This window comes from Rhinatrema bivittatum, chromosome 8 (assembly GCF_901001135.1).
Source record: "Rhinatrema bivittatum chromosome 8, aRhiBiv1.1, whole genome shotgun sequence".
Classification (NCBI taxonomy): domain Eukaryota; kingdom Metazoa; phylum Chordata; class Amphibia; order Gymnophiona; family Rhinatrematidae; genus Rhinatrema; species Rhinatrema bivittatum.
The window spans coordinates 179,957,651-179,985,178 of record NC_042622.1 but is presented as its reverse complement, the minus strand read 5'-3'; the positions used below and the strand labels follow the sequence as shown (position 1 = coordinate 179,985,178).

Here is a 27,528-nt window from a genome sequence, read left to right as displayed (position 1 = left end):
CAACCACTTGGCTAGGCTTTCTTTCAACTAATTTTCTTCTTTGCTGGGCTATCTCCACAAGTTTTCTATATAGACTTATACGTCTGTATCCATATCTCAAATACTTTCTAAATAAATGTTTTTCCAAGGAAGCTGAACTGGGCTAGACAGAGTAAACAAAGTTCAGCCTGCATCTGCCCCCCAATAATAATCCCCTTAAATCTTTGGACCTTCAGACAACCTCAAAACTGACTTTCTTCCCAAAATTTCAGCCCTGTAGAAGATGAAACGCCATCAATTATGTAGATTTAACCTTGTCTCTCTTCCAATTCGCCAGAGTAAGTGTATTTCTATTACTTCCAACCCACTCCAACCTATGGACTTGGGGTGCTTGTATTCTGACTTCTCCCTCCACTTATTAAAAAAAAAACAAAACCCAAAGACCATTGATTTGAGTCAATGAGTGGAGATATCTGCTCCTTGTTTTGGCTGCCTCCTGGAACACAATCCACAGAGGAAAGGCGACTTCAGCACAAAGTATTGAGAATGAGCAGTGAAATAACCTCTGCAGAGTAATTAAAGACAGCACAGAGTTAGGTCGATAACCGGGTCTTCCTTAAATTAAAATTTAACTCACCCTTTATTGCAACCTACAAAAGCAAGTAATGAGCACTAACATTTTTATTCCTTTTAAACTGTCCTTTAGGCTGCAGAGGGGATAATTACCGATTTCCACTGTATTGAAGGGTTTTATAACCCTTGGTGAGGCACTTTCTAATTTAATCTTTTTACTATATTATCATAAAACCTGGTTTCTGGGAAAAAAAAAAAAAAAAAAAAAAAAGAAGAGACCAGGAAATCACAGCACCATTTCCCAGGCAACGTGCCCGTGCGTGCTGCGGCTCGATTATTTAAGCTCCTTTCCTGGTCCAAGGCTAAGCAGCAGAAACATGCAGCGATTCAGGAGCAGGAAGAGATGGAGGAGTGGGGAGAGGGGGGAGGGGGAGGGAGCACGTGCAGAAGGATGTCCAGAGGAAGGGAGGAGGGACAGCAAAGAGCAGCACGGTGGCGAAGAGCTGAAAGCAGCAAGCTTGGGAAATCCCGGTTTCATTGCCCTCATCTACACCTCTTGCTATCTACCATTCAGCCAAAGTCACTTAGCTTCCCATCTGCTAACAGCACACATGCAAGACTGCTCTTTACACGCCATTTCTTCAATGGATCCCTTGTGCTACTGCACCTTAGTAAGGCTTCTTGAAGAAATGAATCCAGGATGTCCTTGGCTGAAGATCTTTTTTGATGCCTGTTTCAAACGCTTTCCCTGGATACTCAATCACTGCCACGCCCCCCCCCCACCCATGAGCCACACTCCAGGGGAGGGGCCAGCCTCATTTACATCTTTCAAAGATATCGTTCTGCTTCGTCCTGTGCTAGATTAGCATGAGGGAGGCGTCAATGATTCTGACTGTGCCCCTCTCCCCCATCATCCCACAGCGCTCTCTGGTAAATTCTAGTGGGAGAACACAACCACTGGAATTATCTTGTCAGCACTAGGTATTTAATATACCCCAAAATTTAGAGCACCTTATACAAAGAAGCATCTATTGACAAAACCTTGCTGTACATTAGCACAATCAGCTTTTGAAATAACTCTCTCATACGCTTCTTCGCCCCCTGTTCAACTTTTTTTAATGTAATACACTTCAGGTGTGATATACACTGCAATAACCATGTGCCAGTTTAGGCATGGGTCATAACATCTTGTTCCTTGCCGTGTCATATGTTATTATGCACATAAAACACAGGTAATGCTTGGTCTTGAGTGTAATAAAACACTTGGCATGGGGAGGCTACCATTTGTGAAATGCTTCTATGTCCCTTTATCAGTAGGTACTTGGAATTAAAGGTCAACCAACAAGTTGTAGCTGATATCTTTGTACTGGGCAAGCTTGTCACATAAGTTATTAGGCCAGTCCAGTAAAAAGGTATTGGCTATAACTTGTCTATTGACCCTTAATAATTCCATGTATCCAAGTAGACTTCAGCAACCACCCTTCTTTGGCTCAGTAGATACTCAAATTCAGAACTGTGCACGCAGAATGCCTTCCCATCTCACCAGAAGGCAATTTTTCTCTCCTCTCACTTCATAAATCAATCAGACTAGTCTGTTTATTCCAGTCACTTCAGAATCCCCATCATCCTCTCTAACTGCCCCTCTCATTATTTGTTCAGTCACATGATCCCGTTTAAGATGAACTATGCCCTGGCAAATGAGACTATAGTTAACGTGAGGCAATCAACCACTTAACTGAATTTTTTTTTTTTTTTTTTAAAGCATTGTCATAAATATAATTAGGGACCGTGACCAATGGCCCATACTGGAAAACCACTGGCCTGCTAAGTGGGAACAGCAGATCTCCCTCACCCTCGGAGGAAGGGGTTTTCTTCACAGAACACCATCACAAGGGCAGAATGTTTTGGCAAGAGGACAACTTTCATGGCTACAAAAATAAATAATTCAAACGCACATCTGGAAGATTTTTTTTTTTTGAGGGGGGAGCTGGAAGTGGGGGGGAAGGAGAGTATGATGTAATAAGATACAAGGGGAAAAGTGCTGATCCAGAGACTTCATCTGGTCACGCTATTTTGGAGTTAAGTAGTAATCACAATGGTCACCGTGTTGCAGAAGTGGCTACAAGATTTGCATTTTCTTTTGCCGTCCCCTGGATTATCAAAGAGCGAGCGTGAGCAAGCTGCGAAGTAATCGGATGAGGCCAGGGCTTGAGGAACCCTCTGGTTTTCTGACAACACGGCCAATTACATGACATAACATTATTTTCAGATTTCACTCAAGGTGATTTACATTCTGAGAGCTTATAATCTAAGAGCCCAATTTACTGAAGGCTTTCTCCCGGTTTGGGTCTACGGGAAAAATGCTTAATAACCAGGGCTCTAAGTTTGTACCCGAGGCAATGGAAAACCATAAACTGAATATTCAGAGGGAAAGGACTCTTGTGCTCTCTCAGCTGAATAACGTCTAGGCCCCAGCTCACCCTGCTCACTCTCACAAACGATGGAGGCCTCCGTTTGTGCAAGCTGTGGCGCAGTCTAACGTCACGGCGCTACAGCGCTTTGTTAACAAGGGCCACTGCCAGAGGTGGGCAAGAAAGACAGCTGCCCTGGGTGCCAAGCCGGGCAGAGGCGCCACCACATCACACTTTTCAGTGCCTCTGTGAATCTGCAAGCACAGGAGCCCGAAAAAAAAAAAAAAAAAGGAGGGCGGTCAAAAGCAACCTTTGCCCCGGGCACCACTTTATCCTTCAGCTGCCCTGTTTGTAATGACCCCAGGTATCTTTCTAGTGATGAACTCGCAACATGCGACAGAATTAAACCGATACTGTTCCGATAATCAGCTGAGCAACAAGAACCACAGCAGCATTGAAAGAATCTTTTTTTTTTTTGTTTTTAGACCTGGCTATGAAATTCAGTGCAATGCTGGTTGCTTCCCTTCGAGTTGTGGGCTCTAGGCACAAGATGGCACTGTAAGCCTCACTTCCATAGAAAACATGCAGCTGGGGGGGGGGGGGGGTGTGCAAGGGGGGGGGGGAGTTTGTGAAAGAGAGAGAGAGAGAGGAGAAAAGGAAAGCTCAGACCATAAATTACACAGCCAGTCTGCCATCATCAGCCCCAGTGCTTGAAGGAGACTCAGGAAGGTCCTGCCTCAATTCCCTCTCTTCTGCTCAGGTCAGGACTGGGTCCTTCAAGCCTGTGAAAATGCTTTTAGCCCCAGGGCTTTAAATTGCGAAAGGTGACATGTGACCTCTGGCTGGTCTCTTGAGATCAGGCACAAGCTTTATAAATATTTAAGAAAGTCAGATCTGGGTCTTAAGACAAAGGAACTTGGCAGGATTTGCTAGAGACAGCCAAATAGGTATTGGGGGGGGGGGGGGGGGGGGGGGGGGGGCGGATAAGCTACAAACGCCAGGCTTCAGCTCCTTGATGCACTGCTGCCCTCTCCGCTCCACAGCCAGACGAACCACCACAACAGCATCCAACGTCTAGACGTGATCGCCCAACCCACCCACCCACCAAACCCTGGAGATCTGGCAAGACAGGTTTTTCAGGAGAGCGTCCAGTCAGGGAGGGAGGGGGGGGGAAATCTGAAGACAGAGCAAGAGAAAAAGGAAAAGGGGAGGAGAGCAGGAACAAAGGATTACCTAAATCGCCAGATGCCAGAGGCTGTTCAGTTGGTAGGACTGAATATGAGCTAGTTTGCATGTTGCTTTCTAATACATCTTAGGTGAGGGGGGTTTATAAAAGATCTGGTTGCATGAGGGCAGCAGCTAGCCAGGAGAATACTTTTATCAAGTGTCGATATTCTGAAGTCCAGGAACAGATTTCCACATTCCTATGGTCACAGTGGATGTGACGTGGGAAAGCCAACCATCCCCACAAAGGCAAGATGATAAACTATCTCCTGGCTTTTAGCAGGGAGGGGAAGGAAGGTCGTTGGTATTTATACATGTCCTCAGCCCGGGAGCACCTTATTTTTATGGTAAGGCCTCAATATCAGAGGGATGGATATTGACACATCAGGCCTTTAGGGAACACAGTGGGGCCTGTGCAATGTGTTTACTGTTTTCTATCTGCCAGCCTCAGATAATAAAAATGGATGAAGTTCCTTGTTCAAATCCCAGTCCTGTAACAGCGATAGTTAAGAGCCATAGGATGCTTCACTGCCTATACGTGAATCAACTTCTAACAGCAGCCTAAGAGAAACCGCTGGAGGAGGTGGCGGGCAGAGGCAAGGTGAAAATATTGTACTTAATAGCAGCTTTAGCTCATGTCTCCCAACAGACAGCGGCACTGTAGTGCTGTTCCGTATAAAGGCCTGGAAGTGCAGGTTTTAGGCTCTGGAAACTGTTCAGAACCAACTCCGGCATAGGCCGGGCCTGGCACCTCAGCGGCAGCACTGTTCTCTGCCATGCGGGGGACGGGGGGGACGACCGGTGTTTGACCTGCAGCTCGGGTCTTCCACCCCCAGGTCGGCTGGAAGCAGTGCCCATAACCCCCAGCAGGGGAGAGATCAGTCATCACGCAATGGCGACAACCTGCTCTGGAAAAAGACCCAGACCATGGCCCTCGGACGAGGACTGTCAGTGCGATGGCTCAACTAAACTGGGGGAGTGGGTAGAAAATGGAGGAAAAGAAAAAAAAAAAAAACAACCCTGAGGGTTGTGCACAGAAGGCTTAGGGTGCTAGATCCCGGCCCTAGTTCTGAATGAGCTGCAAGCCCAAAAGGAGGAGGAGGAGACAGTCATGTCTTAAAAAAAACCAAAAAACAAACCTCTTGTGGACAGGTGCTACCCCTGTGCCAGTGTCATCCGGGCTGTGCTGCTCATTCCTAAGCACAAGGGAGGGAGGAAGACACCAGAAGGCCAATTCTACAAAGGCCATGAAAATGCTAAAATCTAAGGCAAGTGCAGTGTCAGGGCCTGAGGTTTAAAAAAAAAAAAAAAAAAAAAAAGGTTCTCCCTGCAATGCCTCTAAGGTAAGTTAGGGAATCGTTGCACGCAGAGCTGGGAATTCTCTCTGCGGGTCCGAATACCGATGCTGCCCCATGCGTCCTGGCACCCTGCTGTACTCTGCTTCCATTATTTCTTCGGGTGCCCCCACCATGCTGCCTGAAATAGCTGCCTGCTTGCATTTTTTTTTGTTAATCGTTTATAAAAAGTGCTGTGGGATTCAGGAAGACACCAGAAGGAAAATGTTATGAAAATGCAGCAATTTTTAACACCTCGCCTCCCTGCTGAGGCGGCATCCCCAGAATCAGCAGCTCACGGGGAGTGGCGACAGGAAAGGATAAGAGACTGAGGCAAAGATATAACCTGACTTGTACTGAACTATATGCACATGCTCCGACCAAAATAAAGAAATTCAGGTACTGAAGAGGGGATCGATGAGCTGGAAAAAAAAATAAAATATCCACGCATTAAAAAACACCGCATTAGCACTGCAGTGCTGTCCAGCCCAGCCAAGGACAGGGGAGCCATCCTCTCCCTTATACAGAGAAAATGCTTGCAGTTAATCGTCCTGTATAAGTGACGGCCAGGGGAGGGGGGAGAGCAGAATACACACGATGGGAAAGTACAGAGAGAAAGCAAAAAGTCAAAGGCTTTCCATCAGAGTCCTCCCTTTGCAGCCGTGTCATCTTTTCTTCTACTACAGCCTTGCCAGCAGCAGCAGACAATAGTTGTGCCCACTGCAGTGGAACAGCACAGCCCCTTCCCAATAAGCCCTGAAACCCAGGCGAGAGAGGAACGGAGATTAAAAGAGAAGGTGTGCGCTTCCCAGGGCATGCAAGAGAGAAGACCGAGCAATTTCTATTTTTTTTTTTTTGTTTAAGAAAGTACAATTCACAACAGATCGCTGAAAGAGCTTCACCTTCCCCTGGGTCCTCCAGATAATAAAACGGCAAAAGAAAAAAAAAAAACGAACAGGTGACAGGAGGCACCCAAGCTCATGGCTCGAGAAAGAGGCAGAGCAAAGAAACTGAGCATTTACTGGTGCTGCATGTGGCATCTCTTACGGCATAAGATGTCATGGGGAGCTTGGTGAGGGAACAGAATGTAAAGTGAAGCTGACAAACTGAACTTGACACCTCTTATACCACAAGAGAGGCCCTTTCTTTTTAACCCTTTAACTGTTGTAGTACCTTAGATAACAAGATTTAAATTTCACATAATGGATCTCTGAAATTATTTACCCAAAATGAACTCAAACACAGCTCTGCAGCACAGATGCTCTGAAGGCTTCCAACGAGGACAGGATAAATGGCTCCAGGGAGAATGCCACAACGCTGTTATCTAAATTTTATAACAGATTTTTCTGCAGAGTTATTTCCTGTACATTAAAAGACGGGCGCACATACTCACACGCTCTATGAAGATGTCAACACGGAACCTGCTTCTCCAAGAATAAATCCCTGCTCTGTTCTCACGCTAAAGATGTTCTAGATCAGACTCTACAAGGCAGACAACTCCTAATTCATCTTCCCCATTCCCCCCCCCACACACTCACTTTTAGCCGTATCTCGTCATTGCATTTAGGTAGATGGAGATTTTATATATATATACACACACACACACATATATATATATCTACACATCCAAACAAAATCCAACTCTCTTGCTATAAAATACACACAGCTCTATCCCTCCCCACTCGAGCTGGTATACATTGCGCTGCCATCAAGACGAAAGGGATAACTGAAAAGTTATCCATCTAAATGGCTCACCCTGCCATATTCAGCCTTTATCCGGCTCAGTTGTAGCTGGCTAGAATTTAGGCAGATAAGTTGGTGGTGCTCCGGGGCTGTAAGTGGGAGGAGTTGAGTTAGCCGGCTAAGTCTGGTCAAGTCAAAGTGCTGTCCTAAAGTTAGCCGGCTGACTACTTAAGATATCCGGCTGCGCTACTGAATACGCCTCCAACTCTGTTCTCCGGACTGTGTCTGAATATAGACCCCCAGATTGTCATGCAGATGAGACGACTGTATGGACTTTACCCCTACTTTTCTTCCCTGATCAAATTATGCCTTTTCCAAACACCCCCCCCCCCCCCAGGAAATGTCACTTTTTATTGCGACTAAAAAAGTCCACGGGTACTTTTAGGACAGGGGAGATTCAGGCATTAAAGCTGTGCAAATCCCAACCGGACCTTTGAAAGTTTACCCTAAAACACACTTTGCCACGACTTGATACTATGGAAAGAACGGACAAGCATAGACCCTTGAGTTTCTTCTCTCTGATACTCCAGCAGAACAGACCTCACCCTCCTCGGTTTTAAACGACGTACGGGCGCCCTCTCTCAGCACCCTGCTGAGCTGGGGAGAGAAGAGGTCCCTACCCCTGGCATGTGTATCAAAAAGCAAATTATAAGCCATGTCAACATGAGTCAATGCAAAGCTGTAATCCTCTTTCACAAGAGATCAAATCAGTGCCGTGAGTTATGTCCCTCCTGCGGCCTGATAAGGGATAGAGCAAGTCTCTAATGAAAGAGTAATGAGAGCCCTTAACAATGTTGTTAAAAGGTAGCGCCACTTAAAATATTGCTCTTTTCAAGTGATTAGATCAATGGTGCATATTCGCTTGGTCTTGTTCTACCTGTCAGGGTGACCTGTCTCTGCTCAGGAGATAATGGGGGCTTCAAAAAACATCTGTGTCTTTCACAAAAGAAAGAGGATAAAAACTTTCAACTTAACATCTGGAACAAACTACAGAGGGGAAAAAAAAAAAGGCAGCTTTGGAACTATGGATTTCCCATTTTTCACCTTTTTTTTTTTTTTTTTTAACCAAAAACATGAAATGTTCACAGTACTGTGGACAAAGGATTCAATTTTTTCCCCCTTCAGGCAGGCTGATTCAGTCCTAATTTTGCCCCAGTGCATGCATAAGGTCGCGATCCAGTTTTGCTTACAGAAATCACAACTACGTATTCATACGTAGATCACCGGTACCAGATCAGCCTATTCCAGGAAGAAATGGAGCCAGCTGGCAAACCCAGCTGCTGAACCCATACTGCACGCAAGTTTGGGCAACTCCTGAATGCTCTGAACAAGTCCCGGGAGCTTCTGCTTGTGCAATACAGGCCCAACACGGCAGATGGTGGATTTTATTTGCACATCTGAAGCCCGTCTGGATGAGCAGAGTCGAGATGAGTCAGAGCGCGGACGGGATCCGCCGACTGCTGGGCGTGTTGAAAGCCCAGACTGGGAGACGAATATTTGTAAATTCACATTTAGGGTCCAAGAGACAGTAAAACCTTAGAACCTAAGAATTCCTGCCCGAATCAGGACCAAGCAGATTTGCAGGAAAAAAAAAAAAAAGTCTAATTCCTTTTGTGTTGCCACACACAGATTATCCAAGTAAATTGGTGACACACGTGCGCTGCACACTGCCAATTTCTAGCTCAGGGTTAACTGTGAGACAATGTGCCCGCAAACGCAACGGTGGCCTATTGGTTAGAGCAGCAGGCTGCAAGCTAGGGAAACCAGGGTTTAAATCCCGCTTCCCCCACTAACACTCCTTGTGACCCTGTTGTCTGTTCTTTTCTCAGATATGCACTTAGATTCTAAGCTGTTTGGAGCACAGACTTACTGTATCTGGAAAAAAAAAAATGTTACAACCCACTTCGAGCTAAAACTGGAGTGAGTCTAGAAATACAAAATATTATTATTGAAAGCTGTCATAGTAGATGACAGCAGAAAGTGACCACCTGGTTCATCTGGTCTGTCCCCTTACTCCTGATCCACACTGCCAAGGATATATCCCAGCTACCAGCTATAGAGCGCGATCGCCTGTAGTATCCTACACTCCATATCCAAGAGGACTTCTGCCACCTTCTTTCTCTAGACCCTATCTTGGATAGCCTTGGATACAAGACTCCCAATGCTCCCAGCACCCTTCTCTCTCTCTCCATGTCTAACCACAAAGATTTACAATAACATCATCTGACCTCTTAGGTGCCCGTGGACTTTCCAGATGGTACCTCCCCATCACCGCCACCTTACCGCATCAGCGCAGTGAGGCTCTGAAGCATTTTACTTCAGACTAACTCCATTCCTGTACAAAGATTACAGATTTTCCCTGTCCACAAAGAAGTCAAAATACTTGACTGAATCACCACAAAAAAAGTGTTAACATGAGAGAGACAGAGAAAGATGGCACAGAAGCAGACAATAAGATGATACGCTAATATCTTCAGAGCCCATACATTTTTCAGCAGTCCATCAATGTAGCCCTCTTGTGCATGTGACATGTAGTAATTGCTCAGTACATCTGTAACGTGCTTTGGATAAAAAGCATCTCATGCAGCACAAAGGTTACATGCTGTTCAATGGCAGCTTAGGAAAATGTGCTAGAAATTCAAAAATATTGGTGGCAGAGCACAGCTGGATGCCCTGATATGCACATCTGGAGAAAGCCATCCGAGTACTTTAGCTATCTTGTGGGCTTGTTAGTCTTTCCCTGCAAAGCATGACTTTTGGTTTTCTTAAACTTTTGCAGACAGTCCAAGCCGAAGTCTGACCCAGCAAAAAAAAACAACCCCCAAAAAAAAGCTACATCAGTGCGATATCAATCATTTTACAATGGGACATCACAACTGTAGGCAATGCATAGTGTACTATTATTGAAAAAGTTTAGATGGTTAAACTGCTAAAACTATAAAGAAACACTTGCTGTACATTTAAAACATCTCCCAATGACTTGTATTGACCTTGTGCCTTCCATCCCACACAGATCCTAAAATGCTTTATATCCTTTAGGACAGCCTCTACAGTGCTCCTAGTCAGGGTCAGCTTATGAAGAGGGAGCCCAAATGAATGGTCAAAATTGGGACCTCCTGTACGCTGACATGCATTGCAAAGCAGTAAGGACCAACGAAGCAATGTTTCAGTGATGGCATGAGGCTTGGCTCACTATGCTGGTTTCAGATTAACCAGTAGCAGTACTAAACTGGATTTAAAGAGGGGCTTTGGGAGTGCATGTCTGATAACTGGAACATGGAGGGAGGATTTGCTAGTACAGACAGCACCAGAGTCACTGGAGGACTGCAGTTACTTAGAAGGATGTATTTCTGTCCTGCTACTCTGGTGACCTTGTAAATTACTTTGATTTGCCGGTGTGGTTTATGTCACCATCAGAATCCTCTCTGACAGAATCACAAGTACAGGACACAAGAGACATTATCCAGAGATGGCTTCATGCCGTTCCTTAGAAAGCTGCCTGGAGATTTTTTCCAGTTACTATTCACTACTCTCCCTAAGACCCAAGTGTTGCTTTCCGCAAGTAGCTTTGCACGGCTTACGCTGTATAATTTAAACCAACCCCATATCAGGCAATAGCAAAGTGCACAGAAGCCTCTGGGGCAGCTTGGGGACACTGCCATAAGCCTAAAGATTTCTGCCTGTGGAGAAGTGGTGAAGCTTTGCTTCACAACACAAGCATCAGATAGAGCTGAAACCATCAAAACAAGCGTCGGAGTCAATGCTTCTGCAGGGACTGACCAGCATGGGGGTGATGAGTGGGAAACCAGCCACCCCCATGCGCACACACAAAATATCCCCTCTCTTAACAAGACCTTATCTTCAGCGGCTGCGGGGGTGAGTGCTCCCCACCCCACAGGTTGCAACCGTGCGATGGCGTGCTATTGCTAAGAGATTTCAGAAAACAGAAGCTAACTGCTAAAGGCTGAAAACACCAGACTTTTCTCTGCAATGCTGAAATCAAATATGTATGTTTTAGCTTAGATGGTGAAGGCAGACTCAACTGTTCAACACTCTGAAGGATGCTCATGCAGGGGCGAGATTGGGAGCTGCTATCCAGCCAGCAGCCTCTGGCAGGCAATAACATTTTAGCTAGAATTAAACAACACACATAAAGCAATACATATTGCTCCCACACAAACCTCACCGGCATGTTGTAAGCATTCAGTTCTACCGCCTGATGTTTAGATGTTCATTCTGCACCTGCCGCCTTGGCCTATTTTACTAATTCTCTGCTTTATAAATGGCTCTCTTCATTCAGGCAGAGATTTGGGTTCTGCATTTGGTCTTTGACTCTCTGCGGATCTGCGTTTCTGAACACCTGGTACCAGGATCTTACAAGCCCGCAGCTGGCAGTAACAGATCCAGTCTCCCGACTGCCTCTCTGCACCTTTCCAGGACTCCTCATCTTTCTGCCACTCCCGCCGCAGATCGAAATAAAATGACCTTACATATGGGACCGTTCCGCTAACCTGCAAAATGTCTGGAATACAGCTGGCCAAAATATAGAAGTTACAGTTATAAAAGCAGCCGCAATTTACAAATAATTTGGAGATGGCATATGCCGCCTTTCATGCCTGGGTCATCTGACCCTGCAAGCTAAGCGGCAGGTCCTACTGAAGCCTTTTTTGTACACATGTGACAGGGAGTCACCTGTTAAAAAAAAAAAAAGGTTCTCAAACACATACGCTCTAACAGTTCTATGCTCTCTCCCACCCAAGATCTACTTCTCGTCCCAAAATAAGTGAGATTTTTAACAGGATGCTATGGAAGGCCAACACTGCCTCTTCCAACCATTACAGGGAAGAGTGGCAGCTGCTCAAGTAAGTTCCAAGTAAACTTTTTTTTTTGCGGGAGGAGGGACTCATTTTACCTAAATTTTAAGCATGTCATAAACGACCTTGAGCATTATTTGTACAGGCAGGCTGAAAACCCCAAATCATATTTATAATGCCTTTCCATTCCGCGGAAGCAGTCTTTCTATGTAGCAATATGCTATCTTCTGGAACGATATGAATCGGATTTCACTGCAGTGATCCCTTCTTCCCCGTTGCCACATTCTCCCAAAAAACTAAATTCATCATGGGGGCAAAGCCCCCATGCTGGTGTTGGATTTATGGAAATCTCTGCCATGGCGCTCCAGTTATTACAGGCATAAAAGCTCACTGAGGCCGAGACCTCGGCTCCAAAGGCAATGACAAATGGTTAAACTGATAGAGAAAAGCGGAAAGCGCGACAGGTTACAGAACAGGTCAATATCACACTGTCACAGAGCAGATGGATAAACATGATTAATCTATTGCTCACCTGGCATCATTGTTCATCGTGCTGTGGTCAATTGGTGCCATGAAGCTCACCAGTTTGCTATGAACATGGTACCTGAATAACGCAGAAAACAAACAGTGCCAAATGCAGAAAGACGCACTATTAGAACTATGCAAACACTCTCTATGCATGCAGTAACATACTCCAGACATTTTAAAATCCCAAACATCACATGGATGTTTCCCAAACACTAATCAAAGTTCGATTCTCATGTTCTACCCTCCCTGGCTAACTGATCGTTTTAGTTTACTCACTTCCATGGCTGTGAAATCATAATTTCACCTGCAAAACTCTCCAGAAAACCCTAATAAAAATCAATCCATGCAGTCAGTCTGCACAAGAAACCCGCTGTGGGCCAAATGCCCCCCCAGCTAGTTGACCATTTTGCAGAGTTGAAGCTTGGGTCCAGTAGTGTCTTAAATCCTTTATAGCTGTTGATCTTTATAACTTTTCCTATGAAAACCCTGAAGTAGGAATCTCAGCAGCTCTGACATTCTCGTCATCCATCTGGCTACACGCTAGGAATCTTTGATTAGTGTTTGGGAAACATCCATGTGATGTTTGGGATTTTCAAATGTCTGCAAAATGGTCAACTAGCTGGGGACATTTGATCCACGGCGGGCTTCTTGTACAAGGTATTGTACATAAGATACCCAGGCTAGCTGGGGGGTGTTTCTCAAAAATAGCAAAGCCAAAAGTTATAGCTGATTATATTTAAATCTAGATGTCTAGAAACCTGGCCTGAATTCTCTGCTTGCCACAGACTGACTGCACAGATTGATTTTTAATATATATACGGTATATATGCCAGCCATAAAAAAGGAAGTTAATTTCCATTCATCAAAAATCAGTGTTACCAAGTTCTCAATCCTGCATTAAACCCCCCCCCCCTTCTGCAGAGGCAAATCTTTTACAGACATACAACTTTTCCAGGGTTAATCTTTGACAGGCCCTGGACAGAAAAGCTCCACGAGGGTGTCTCTGTGATCATTAGTGAAAGCAGAGCCACCCTGCTACCTCACTGCAAACACAGGCTGTGCGCCACCTCAGAGATGAACCACATTTCCTAAATGCTTGGTCACGTGACGTTACCAACGGTTCTGCCTGAATCACGAATGCATGTGTAATGCTGATACAAAAAGAATATGGAGTGCCAATAATTGCAAGCTTTTTGGACCAACAAAGTAGCCTTTTCCTCCTTTAATGAATTATCTTGCGGCATCAATCTTAAAAATTACTGTGTGGGGATTGACTCAGACCGACTCCCCATCGGATGCCATCCAAACTAAAGATTTTTGATCAGCCTAAAACAGACTGAGCAACACAGTAGGGGCTTAGGCTGTTTGCACACATGGACCACCAGCAGTCATGAGGACACTGCCATTGGGTCACTGAAAGACGGCTGAACATGCAGTGTCACAGAGAGGTAGGTAATGGTAAAAATATGAACCTCAAAGCCAGGGAGAGTTTGCTGCCTTTATTTACTTAAGTTTAAAAAGCCCACAAGGACACACTCACCGCACTTTCCTTCCCTTGCTCGCTTTTGTGTCAACTTTTTTCTTCATTTTTCTCCGTAACTTCTGGATTGCCAGCCACTGCCTGAAAAGCCAAAAAGCCAGGATTACATCCAGCAGGACCAAGAAACCCAACTGAGTGGCTGTGAGAAAGCCTGGCTGGTGCTTCCTGCAGAGGAGACTGCTGGACCCTACTCTGGCAAAGGTGCAAGAGGTAAGAAAATTATTCCTTACCTGCTAATTTTCGTTCCTGTAGTACCATGGATCAGTCCAGACCGTGGGTTATGTCCCCAATCCAGCAGATGGAGTCAGCACAAGCTTCGAGGGGGTGTCACCATATATGCTACTACCCCCTCTGCAGGAGTTCAGTATCGAGTATATCAAAGCCCGAGGAGAAATAGAACCCCTTTAGTGGATCAAGTTTATATGAACCGGCAACAGTAAACCGGATAACATCAATAGAAACTGTAACCGTCCTACCAACGGGTAGGAAGCTGCGTAAACAGCACGCCAACGTGTAGTGGGCTGTGAGAACAGTGAGACTGAAGAGTCGGGAAAGCCCTATCACACTACAGTCCCGTAGAGAAGAGTCGAGCAGGATTGAGACCCAAGCGCGGTGGGCGTCTGGACTGATCCATGGTACTACAGGAACGAAAATTAGCAGGTAAGGAATAATTTTCTTTTCCCTGTACGTACCTGGATCAGTCCAGACCGTGGGATGTACCCAAGCTTCCCTAACTCGGGTGGGGTCCTGCGAGGCCTGCTCGGAGAACCTGCTCACCAAAATGTCCCGTGACTGAAGAGGCGAGATGCGGGCGCCTCAAGAACGTGTGGAAAGATTTCCAGGTAACTGCTCTGCAGATTTCCTGAGGAGAGACGGAGCGAGCCTCCGCCCAGGACGCCGCCTGAGAACGTGTAGAATGAGCTACTATGCCGGGCGGGGGAGTCCGCCCCGCCCCAATGTATGAAGCAGCAATACCCGCTTTCAGCCACCTCGCAATGGTCGCCTTCGAGGCCGGAGACCCTTTCCTGGGACCGGACCAAAGCACGAAGAGATGGACAGAAATCCGGAACTCATTGGTAGCCTCCAGATAGAGACGCAGCGTGCGACTGACATCCAATAGTCGGAGAGCCTTCGGCTCGGAGGAAGAAAAGGACGGCAGTTCCACCGTCTGGTTCACATGGAATGCAGACACCACCTTCGGTAGGAAGGAAGGCACTGTGCGAAGCGACACTCCAGAGTCGGAGAAACGCAGGTAAGGCTCTCTACACGACAGAGCCTGCAGCTCCGAGATGCGGCGAGCGGAACAGATGGCCACCAGGAATACCGCCTTGAGAGTGAGATCCTTGATCATTGCAGTGCGCAGTGGCTCGAACGGTGGTCCCGACAGGGAGCGAAGCACCAGGTTGAGACTCCAGGATGGACACGGGTCCCGTACTGGAGGACGTAAATGCTTGACCCCCTTGAGGAAACGCGCAATGTCCGTATGCTGTAGCAGAGAGCCGCCATCGCGCAACAGCGAACCCAGGGCGGCCACCTGTACCCGCAGGGAATTATAGGCGAGTCCTTTGACCACCCCCGCCTGTAAAAACTGTAGGATCTGAGATACCGAAGCCTTAGTAGGTCTCGTGTCCTGACTAGCACACCACAGCTCGAACACCGTCCAGACTCGAACATAGGCCACCGATGTCGATGTCTTACGTGCCCGCAGCAGTGTGGATACTACCGCCTCCGGATAGCCCCGGCGCCGGAGGCGGCACCTCTCAAAAGCCAGGCCGCAAGACAAAAGAGTTCTGCCTGATCGAAAAATACTGGGCCCTGACGTAAGAGACGGGGGAGGTGCCCCAGCCTGACTGGCCCGTCGATCACCAGCTGTAGCAGGTCCGCGAACCAAGGCCTCCTGGGCCATTCTGGAGCGACGAAGATCGCGGTCCCCTGATGGCTGTCTATTCTGCGAAGCATCCTGCCCACCAGGGGCCACGGCGGAAACGCGTAGAGTAGAAGATGTGACGGCCACGAAAGGGCCCGCACATCGACTCCCTCCGCGCCGCGCTCTCTCCGACGACTGAAGAAGCGAGGAGCCTTGGCATTGAGAGCGGAGGCCATCAAGTCCAAGTGGGGGGTTCCCCACCGATGGACTAGAAGTTGCATCGCGTCCTCGGACAGAGACCACTCTCCGGAGCCCAGCAGCTGGCGACTGAGGAAGTCCGCCTGAACGTTGTCCACTCCGGCGATGTGCGAGGCCGCTAGCCGGACGAGATGACGCTCCGACCATTGCATCAGCAGCGCCGCCTCTAGCGCTACCTGCGGACTGCGCGTACCGCCTTGGCGGTTGATGTAGGCCACGGTGGTAGCTTCGTCCGATAGGATTCTGACCTCCCGGTTCCGAAGAAGCGGCAGGAAGTGTCGCAGAGCTAACCTGACTGCCCTGGTTTCCAGACGGTTGATGGACCACTTCGCCTCCATCGCGGACCACGTCCCCTGTGTGGCGCTTTGATCGCAGACCGCACCCCAGCCCAGCAGACTGGCATCGGTGGTTACTATCACCCAATTGGGCAAGTCGAGAGACACGCCGTGGGCCAGATTCGATGGATCCAACCACCAGCCCAGACTGTCCCTGGCCTTTTGCGAAAGTGGAAGAATCATCTGGTAGTCCTGCGAAATTGGTTTCCAACGGGAGAGGAGCGCCCACTGCAAGGGCCTGAGATGCGCAAACGCCCAAGGGACCATGTCGATGGTAGAACCCCTCACCCCCAGGAGCTGGAGGTAGTCCCAGGAAGTGGGATCTTGCAACGCAGAGAACCGCTGTACATGCTCCCGCAAAGATTGCGCCTTGTCCTGACGCAGGGAGACTTCGCCCAGCCGGGTGTCGAAGGTCGCTCCCAAAAAGAAATCCAAGCGCTGCGAGGGTACGAGGGAGCTCTTGGAGAAGTTCACCACCCATCCCAGGGACTGCAGGAACTGTACCACCCTGCTCACCGCTGCTTGTCCCTAGCTGAAGGACTTCGCTCGAATGAGCCAATTATCCAGATAAGGATGGACCAGCACGCCTTCCTTTCGAAGGTCTGCCGCCACAACTACCATGATTTTGGTAAAGGTACGCGGTGCCGTCGCCAATCCGAACGGGAGAGCTATGAACTGGAAGTGTTGGTCCAGGATCTTGAACCGGAGGAGACGGTGAAGGGCCGGGTGGATGGGAATGTGCAGGTAGGCCTCCGTGAGATCCAGAGAGGCGAGGAACTCCCCCCGATGTACCGCCGCGATCATGGACCGCAGCGTTTCCATGCGAAACCGGACCACTCGGAGGGACTTGTTGACTTCCTTGAGATCCAGGATGGGCCGGAAGGACCCGTCCTTCTTTGGCATGACGAAGTAGATGGAATAGCGACCCGAGCCCCCGTCTCCGGAGGGCACGGGGGCGATAGCGCCTATTTCCCGAAGTCTGTCCAACGTCGCCTGCACCTCCCGTCTCTTGAGCGCCGACCCGCAGGGGGAGAAAATGAACCTTGCCTGCGGGGGACGGACAAATTCCAATGCGTAGCCGTGTTCTACGGTGTCCAGGCCCCACTGGTCCGAGGTGATCTGCGCCCACTCCTGGTAGAAAAACGCCAGCTGGCCCCCAATTCTGGGGCTGGCGGAGTGGGCGAGCCTGACATCATTGCTAGGTCGTAGGAGAAGGGGGTACCTGCTCTGGGGGTGGTGCGGGCGGGCCTCCGTCCGCGAAAGGAACGCGACCAGGACTGTGACCTGGAGGCGGCGGGTCTAGAGCCCGATGGCCTGTAGCTCCTGTAGCGGCGTTGCGCCCTGGCTCTGGTCCGGGAAGAGGCATACGCTCTCGAAGGCCGATATCTGTCCACCGGCAGACGATGAACCGCGTTTTCCCCCAGGGACTTGATGATCCGATCCAGATCCTCCCCGAAGAGGAGCTTACCTCTGAATGGCAGGGAGCCCAGACTCGACTTGGAGGACGTATCCGCCACCCAGCTGCGAAGCCACAGGAGGCGCCGTGCCGCCACTACCGACACCATGGATCTTGCTAGGACCCGAAACAGGTCGTACGAGGCATCCGCCCCTTACGCCACCGCCGCTTCTAGCCTGTCCGCCTGGGCGGCCTCCTCAGCGGGCAGGTCCTGCGACGTGAGCAGCTGTTGTACCCAGAGAAGACTCACCCTCTGAGCAAGGGAACTGCACATCACTGCCCGCATGCCCAGAGCGGAGACCTCGAAGTCCCTCTTCAGGAAAACCTCCAATTTGCGATCTTGCGTATCCCGCAAGGCCGCTCCTCCCGTCACCGGTAACGTCGTCCTCTTCGTGACCGCCGACACCGCGGAGTCCACTTTTGGAGCCTTGATGAGATCCAGGACATCCTCCGGTAGTGGGTAGAGCTTTTCCATGGCCCGGCTGCCCTTCAGAGAAGCCTCCGGGGTATCCCATTCCCCAGTGAGAAGCTGCAGGAACGATTCGTGAATGGGAAACGCTCGAGCCCTGGGCCGCAGGGCTGCCAGGACCGGGTCCCCCTTCTTCGAAGAAGTGACGACTGCCGGCGCCACTGGGGCAGGCGGGTCCGGCGGCGGGTCCAGATCCAAATCCTGAATTATAAGTGGAATAAGGTCATCCAGCTCGGCCCTCTGGCAGGGGCGCAGCGTGCGCGGGTCGTCACCCTCAGGCATGGAGTCCCCTTGTCCGCAATCCGGAGGATCAGACCCCGGATCCGCTGGTCCTGACACTGCTCCTACAGCCGCGGCCGCAAGGCGAGTCCGCGCTGGAGGGTGAAAATGAGGGGCCCCCGCGCCCGCCGGAGCGGGGGGGGCCTGTGAAGGGGAGGCCATCCGTGGGATCTTGGTAGGGGGAGGCCCCGCAGGAGCCTCCAACCCCTGGAGGTAGGCTGTGTGCATCAGAAGAACAAACTCAGGGGAGAACCCCGGCCTGCCCGAGGGGCCTCCGGGGGGGGGGACCTCCCGTTGGGCCCTGCCCCTGCGGGCCTTGCTCCGGCAATAAAATCGGCGGCAAAATCGGCGGAGAAACCGCAATTAAATCCCCCTCCTCCAGCGCTGCCTGATTCCCCTCAGGGCACTGGGCATGCAAAATGGCCGCCGTTCCCGCCAGGAATGGGGGAGGGGCCGGCCCGCGCCTCCCGGGCATGGCAGAGAGCAACGCAAAATCGGGTGTAAGAGCACTGAGTTGAGCCTCGGGGGGGGGGGCCGCCTGAAAAACCGCCGCTGCGGGGGGGCCCAGAAAGCCTGCACTGCCCGCCGAACGAAATCGCCGTGGGGGGGCCTTCCCGGCCTCACAACCCGTCAGAGGAAAAGTTTTCTGTGTGCCCCAGCAGCCCACGAGGAGCTGCACTAGGCACACGCGCTGAAAAACCGGCACCACCGGCAGCCGCGAGGCCCCGGGGTTGGGGAGAGCTGCAAAGAAAAAAATTACAGACAAATAGTACCACTTACCCCGTCCTATCTACTAGGTTTCAGCACCGGGAGAGGAAACAACACAGGGTAAGCCACGCCTCCCCACAGTCTGACCTTTGAATTTAACTTTTTTTTTTTTTTTAAAGTGAAAAACTTGATCCACAAGAAAACTAGGCAGAAGCCCAGAAAAAGAGGAAGCAAAAAGGTAAAAGATTAATTTACAACAGCAGGGAGAAACCCTGAATCCCCTACTCGCATCTGCTGGAGTCAGAAGATACTGAACTCCTGCAGAGGGGGTAGTAGCATATATGGTGACGCCCCCTCGAAGCTTGTGCTGACTCCATCTGCTGGATTGGGGACATAACCCACGGTCTGGACTGATCCAGGTACGTACAGGGAACTGGGGGTTTTGATTGTTTGGCACGGTGAGGGACACTGCCGTGAAAAACTTACATCAGGCTGACAAGCAGACTAGGGGACCTGTGCACTAAATCTTGTCTCAATTTTGTGTCTACTGGAGAAATGCTTAGAACCCAGAGTGTCTTAAGTGACTTGTGCCAAAATATCTGAACCTGGGATATTCCAGGCTCACACCTAGGCAGGTTTTTAGATGAATGAGATTACACAGCTTCTAACCTCTCCAACATCTTATGAGCATCACCCAATTCTGCTCTTCAGGGCAGGGTGCCAACAGCTGTTCTGGACCTAGAGAGAACCCATAGAACACGCATGCTCTCTTCAAGGGTTGAATTTTCAAAGCCATCTATATACATAAATGGTTCCTTATAAATTTGCCTGGAGGGAGGGGGTTGTGCACATAAAACAACGCATGTAGTCAATTTTCACCGGGAACTGCAGTTGGAATTTACGCACACAGAAGTGAATTTTCAAAGGAGTTACGCGTATAAAAGTAGCAATTTTCAAAAACCCAGTTTTACATGCATAAATCCTTTTGAAAATTACCTCCACGTTTTTGATGTTAAATAGGCATGTAAATAGGAAAATTGGTTCTTACCTGCTAATTTTAGTTCCTGAAGTACCACAGATCAGTCCAGACAAGTGGGTTTTGCCTCCCTAACAGCAGACGGAGGCAGAGAACCAAAAACTTTTGAGGCACTGCTACATAACAGAGAGTGCCACTTGCAGTCGCTCAGTATTGACCTGTACCCAAGCCAACTAGAGAGTAACAACTCCTCAACCCCCTAAATGAGGGCAAACGCCAAACCCAAAAGTTGGAGCCCCCCCAAACAGAAAAATTACAAATCAACTCAAGGGGCTAACCACAACCTGGCAAACGTCTTTAGGTTCTGTATATGTACATTCTGACAGTTCTTCCCAGTAAGCATGCCAGAACACAGACTTGCCCGTAACAGTCTTGAGAACATGAAGGGACTGGGTTTCTAGACTGATCTGTGGTACTTCAGGAATGAAAATTAGCAGGTAAGAACCAATTTTCCTTTCCTGTTTGTACCCCAGATCAGTCCAGACAAGTGGGATGTACCAAAGCTTCCCTACACTGGGCAGGCCCGCAAAAGACCCCCTCTCACACTTTCGCCAAAAGGTCAGCTCTGAACATTCAAATGGTAACGGCAAGAAAGTATGAAGAGAAAACCAAATCACCGCTCTACCAATCTCCTGCAACGACATCAATTGACACTCGGCCCACGACACTGCCTGCGCTCTAGTAGAGTGCACACGCAACCCCTCTGGAATTCTCCTCCTACAAAAAGGTAGGCCGAAACAACAGCTTCCTTCAGCCAGGAATTGCATCCATTTCTGGTACCCCCAAACAATACAAACAAATGATCAGACCACTGCAGATCAATTTGCGAAGGCAGGAGCTCCACAGTCTGGTTCAGATGAAACAAAGATACCATGCACAAGGACACCCCCTCCTCTGAAATCTTCAAAAATGGTTCCTCTCAGGACAAAGCCTGCAGCTCTGAGATCCTTCTGAACGAAAAAATTGCCACCAAAAGTACCTCCTTCAGAATGAGATCCTTTAACGATGCCTTCCTCAACGGCACAAAACGGAGGCCCACAAAGCACTCACAAGACCAAATTTAAACTCCATGCCAGACCCAATCTATGCATCGGTGGCCGCAGTTGCTTGACCCCTTTCAAAAACCTCACAACACCCAGATGTGAGGCCAACAACCTTTTCCCGGTAGTATACCTCTGAGACACACCAAGGCTGCCACCTGAACCTGCAAGGAATTGTAAACTAAGCTCTTGAAAATCACAGGCTCAAAGTATCCTTTTTGCCACAAGAATCTGCTCTCAAAAGTCACGCTGCGAGACAAAAGTGATCCGCCCGATCCGAGTCATGCCTTAACAGCCCCTACAAATGAGCCAATCTCAGGGACCCATCAATTGTATGCTGAACCAGATCCATAAACCACAGATGACCCAGTCTCTCCGGCCACCAGGCCTGGATGCCTCTTAATGTGCCTAAACACTCCACCTATTAACGGTCAATGAGGGAACACGTATAGCAGGATCCTTGTTGGCCATGGAAGAACCCGAGCATCTATGCCCTCAGATGCGACGTATCATCTGCAACTGAAGAAACTTGCTGCCTTGGTGTTGCTCCTTATCGCCATCAGATCCAGACGGGGACTGCCTCAAACAAGACTGGATAAGGCCAAAAGGCCTCCTTCAACAGCTCCCATTCTCCTCGGTCCAACAGTTACCTGCTGAGATAGTCCGCTTGCACATTGTGAAGCTGCTATCCCCTGCAAATGTCACTTCCCCCAGGCAAAAAGGTCCTGGGCTCCTTGTGCAACCGTGTGACTCTTCGTTCCTCCTTGACGATTGATAGAAGCCTTTGTTGTCGCATTGTCTGAAAACACTCTAACCATTCAACCTTGGACTTGTGGAAGGAATTCCCCCAATGCCCTGCACACTGCTCTCTTTTCGAAGCGATTAATAGACCAGGACGCTTCCACTGACGACCACAGTCCTTGTGCCAGCTGTTCCTGAGAGATCGTCACCCAACCCTAGAGTTTGGCATCCATGATCCCTATAACCCAGACCAGAACCTCCAGTACCATCCCTCTCTCCAAACTGGGCCGACACAGCCACCACGAGAGACTGGACCTGGAAGAATCCTGCAGCGGTAAAGCCTGATGAAACTCCTCTGACAATGGATTCCAGCACATCAGCAATGCCTTCTGTAGAGGGCGCATTTGGGCAAAAGCCCATGGCACCAAATTCAACATAGATGCCATTGAACCCAGGACCTGAAGATAATCCCAAGCCCTGGGCACTGGCATCTGCAAAATCTGCACCACCTGGGATTGTAATTTCCGAATCCTTTCTGAGCTGAGTATCGAACTTTGCCCCCAAGTATTCCAGCATCTGGGTAGGGGCTCAGGTGACTTCACAAAATTCAACACCCAGCTGAAGGACTGCAATATATCCATCACCATGTGCACACTCTGCCAGCATACCTCCTCCAATTTCCCTCAGATAAGCCAGTCATCTGGATTCGTATGAACTAGGATCCCATCCCTGCGGAAAGCTGCTGCCGCGCCACCACCACCACCACCACCACCATCACTTTTGGGAACGTGCGAGGTGCAGTCGCCAAAGCAAACAGGAGAGCCCAAACTGGAAAAGTTACCCCAGAACATAAACATTTATTTATTTATTTAAAATTTTTATATACAGACATTCATCAATGATATTTATTTATTTATTTATTTATTTCTTTTATATACCGACGTTCGATCGAGATATCACATCGGTTTCCAGATAACTCAAAGAATAGGGTAGTAACAGCCCTATTTTACATTATAACATTGTAATAAAAATAATAAATTGTAACATTGTAATAAATATAACAAATTATACAAATTATAACAGGAATAACAGGATTACGTTGAACATTTGATGTAGTATATAACATATGTACATAAATGACTTGTTGATGAGGATATATTAAGGTTAGGTTGGAAGGGAGGGTTGAAGGGGGGAATGGGGGGATAGGAGGGGGGAAGGTGGTGCAAGGGAGGGAAGATGGTGATGCGAGATGCTTGTGTAGGGGGGCGTGGTGTGTTGCAGTTGAATTTGGGTAGGTTACGTGTCAGGTGGGAATGCTTTTAGGAACAGCCATGTTTTGAGGTGTTTTTTGAAGACTTGCAATGAAGGTTCATTTCTGAGACAGGTGGGGAGGGAGTTCCATAAGGAGGGGCCCGCAATTGTTATGGCTCGTTTGCGGGTGACGTTGAGGTGTGCAGATTTGAGATTGGGTACGGCTAGGAGGCCAGTGTTGGTGGATCTGAGAGTTCTTTGAGTAGGGTAAGGTTGTATTCCGTTGTTTAGCCAGTTCATGTTGTTGTTGTTTATTTTTTTGTGCATGAGGGTGAGGGTTTTATACTGGATTCTTTGGGTAATGGGTAGCCAGTGGAGTTCTTTGAGAGTGGGTGTGATGTGTGAGGATTTTTTGTTGTTAGTGATGATTCTGGCGGCAGCGTTCTGTAGCACTTGGAGGGGTTTGATGTGAATTTCTGGTAGGCCAAGGAGGAGGGAGTTGCAGTAATCAAGTTTTGCGAAGATAATTGATTGAAGGACTGTTCGGAAATCGTGCTCTTGGAGAAGGGGTTTGAGTTTTTTTAGAGTCTGGAGTTTGAAGAATCCATCCTTGATTGTATTGGAGATGTGTCGTTTAAAGTTGAGATGGCTGTCGATTGTTACGCCTAGGTTTCTTGTGGACGGCGTGGGTGAGATTTGGGGCACTCCCGGGTTGGTTGAGCTTCCTGGGTGGTCGGAGGGGGTGCACTTGAGTGGAAGAGAGGGTCGGTCATCGTGGATGTGAATGATTTCTGTTTTGGCTTGGTTGAGGCATAGAGATAATTGAGATAGCAAGTGGGATAGATTTGAGCTGAGTTTGTTCCATTTTTCCATGGTTAGTTGAATGGACTTGTTTATGGGGAGTAATATTTGTATGTCGTCTGCATAGATGAAGTAGGTGAGGTTTGCCTCTGAAAGGTATTTGCATAGTGGGATGAGGTAAATGTTAAATAGGGTTGAGGATAGGGAAGAACCTTGAGGGACTCCATGAGTGAGGGGCACTTGAGAGGATTCAGATGAGTTTGTCTTGACGATGTAGGATCTGTTTGAGAGGTAGGAGTTGAACCATTTGATTGTGGTGTCTTGGAGACCAATTTCTTTAAGTCTAGTGAGGAGAGTTCTGTGATTGATGGTGTCAAAGGCGGCGGATATATCAAGAAGTATCAGGAGGAAAGATTTGCCTTTGTCGCGTCCTCTAAGGATGGTATCAGTGAGAGAGAGGAGGAGGGTTTCAGTGCTGAAGAATTTTCTGAAACCATGTTGTGCGGGCTGTAGAACATTATAGGTTTCAAGGTGTTCTGTGAGTTGATTGTTGACTGTTTTTTCGATGATTTTTGCTAGGAATGGGAGGTTGGAGACTGGTCTGTAATTTGCTGGGTCGGATTTGTCGAGTTGAGGTTTTTTGATGATTGGTTTGATGATGGCGTTTTTGAGTTTTTCTGGGAAGATTCCTTGTTCTAGGGATAAGTTGATGATGTAGGTTATTGGTTTGACAATAATCTCTCTGATGAGTTTTAGGGTTTTGATGGGGATGGGGTCTAGAGGGGTGTGATGCAGGGTTGGTTTTTCTGATGATAGGTTCGATTTCTGTGGAAGCAACGGGTGTGAATTGTGACCATGTGTGGATGGGAGGGGGGATGTCAACTGGGTCGTTGTAGTTTTGGGGAATTTTGGCGATGATGTTGTTAACTTTGTCCTTGAAGAATTGTGCTAGTTTTTCACTTGAGATGTTGCTGGAGTTTGGCTTATTGTCATTTTGGATGGGGTTGGTTAGGTCTTTGACATAGGCGAAGAGGGTCCTCGGGTTATATTGGTAATCATGAATTCTTGATGTGTAGAAATTGCGCTTTGCTGTGTTGAGGTCTGTTGTATAGTTATGTAGTAGTGTTCTGAATTTGTCTTTCAGGTTTGAGGTGGGGGTTCGTCTCCATTGTTTTTCAGTTTGTCTCAGTGTTCGCTTTGAGGTTTTCAGTTCTGGGGTGTACCATGGAGCTCTTTGCTTTGTAGATTGCTTGATTTCCTTCCTTATCGTGGGACATAATGTATTGGCTATGTCTGTGTTGATGGTTATCCAGGAGTTTGTGGCTGAGTTGGCATCATTTAAGTTGATTGTTTTTAGTGCCTCAGGTAGCACTTCGGCGATGTCTTCACTGGAGCATGGTTTGGTGAATTCGATGATTCGGTTGTTTGTTTGTATTGGGTTGGATTGGATTTGAAGCTTGGCTTGGATGAGGCTGTGGTCGGACCATGGGGTGGGGGTTGTAGAGGGTGGTCCAGTTGCAGATATTTTGTTGTTTATGAATATTAAGTCCAGGGTATGGCCCGATTTTTGAGTGGGCGTGTTGATGATTTGGGTGAATCCAATGGCAGACATGGTGGAAAGGAGTAGTTCGCTTGTGGGGGAGGGAGGGTGGGTGTCGATATGGAGATTGAAGTCTCCTAGTATGATGGCTGGCTCTTGTAAGTTTATGTGGGTTGTGATGGATTCAATCAGGGGGGAAAGGTTATGTTGTAGGCAACCAGGTGGGGCATATAGGAGGAGTATTTGGAGATGTTTTGATTTGAATAGGTTGGTCTCGATAGGAGGTGGTAAGTTAAGGGAGTGGGAAGAGAATTTAAGTTTTTTGTGTGCTAGGAATAGTAGGCCACCTCCCTTTCTTTTGCTTCTGGGAATGGAGAAAATATTGTATGTGTTTCTGGGCAGTTGATTGAGTAGGACTGTATCAGAATGTTTCAGCCAGGATTCGGTTATACAGAATATGTCTGGTTGGTCATCTGTGAGTATGTCATGGATGACTGGGATTTTTTTGGTGATCGACTGTGCATTAATGAGGAGGAGGGTGATGAGAGTGATTGTGGTATAGGGTATGTTAGGGTTGGTGTGAATTTTGGTGAGGCGTCTAGTGGTGGGTGTGGCTTTAGGAGTGTGGTGGTGGTTGTGGCGATGGATTAGTTTGGGGATGTATTGGTCTGAGGCCATTGTGTGGGTTTTGAGTGGTGGCAGGGGTTGTCAGGTTGTTGAGTGTTGGATGGTTTTTTTTTTTTTTTTTTTTTGTTTTAGAGATTCATGTGTTGAGTGTTGGAAGGAATATATGGGGGCTGGCAGTTGCTGGGGGCTGTGGAGGGATTGGAGGGGAGAGCAGTGAAGACAGAGGAGTATACGGGGTACACAAAGGGAGTGCACTAAGGAGCGCACAAAGGAGCAGGCTCCTTTGGCGTGCTCCTTAGGCGCGCGACGCTAGGCGCGCGGCGCCTGGGAGTCTGTTACATTTGAAATTAAAGGGCTAAACAAGGTTGTCCCCTGATTGGCTGTGCGCCGGCAGCGTGTCCCTCGGAGGCGGAGGAAGGTCGGCCCGATGACGTCAGCGTTTCTCGGCGGAAGGCAGGGGCTGCCTCGTGGTCGGGGTCGGAGGCGGTCGTGGGTAAGTGAAATCAAGTAGGCCTTACCCCGGCGGGCCTCCGGCGCCGATCGCGCAGGCCCTGCTCCCACTCGCCCTCTCCGTTCGGCGGCGAGTGGGAGCAGGGCCTGTGTAACGCAAACAGACCCCTGGGGAGCGTTTTACATCGAACAATTATAACATGTTAACACGAGAGTAGTTGAGGGGGGGGAGATATAAGGGGGGAGAATAGCACTAAATATTATAACAAGATTTGCAAATATATATATTATGTACATTATGAAGAGATGAAGAAAACATGAAGAAACTTTGATGTTCTTCCTGAATGGGTACATGTAGACAGACTTCCGTCAAGTCCAGTGAGGCCCGAAAAACTCCATGAGACAAACTGTTGCTATCACAGTCCGCAATGTTTCCATACGGGAAAACAGGGAACTCTGAGTATCACATTTCACATTTTGCAGACAGAGGATGGGACGAAAGGCTCCTTTTTTGGCAAAACACA

The 27,528-nt window shown here is 48.4% G+C and overlaps 1 protein-coding gene across 2 annotated transcripts in view; it reads right to left on the bottom strand.

Moving 5' to 3' along the window:
• AATF (apoptosis antagonizing transcription factor) overlaps positions 1-27,528 on the bottom strand; it is a 96,021-nt gene that overhangs the window by 5,167 nt on the left and 63,326 nt on the right. For both annotated transcript variants that reach the window (XM_029611712.1, XM_029611713.1), the window contains exons 10-11: positions 14,147-14,227; positions 12,611-12,682 (exon numbers count right to left, since the gene is read on the bottom strand). In XM_029611712.1, the coding sequence (XP_029467572.1) occupies positions 12,611-12,682; positions 14,147-14,227 (153 nt within the window). The remainder of the gene's footprint in view (positions 1-12,610; positions 12,683-14,146; positions 14,228-27,528) is intronic.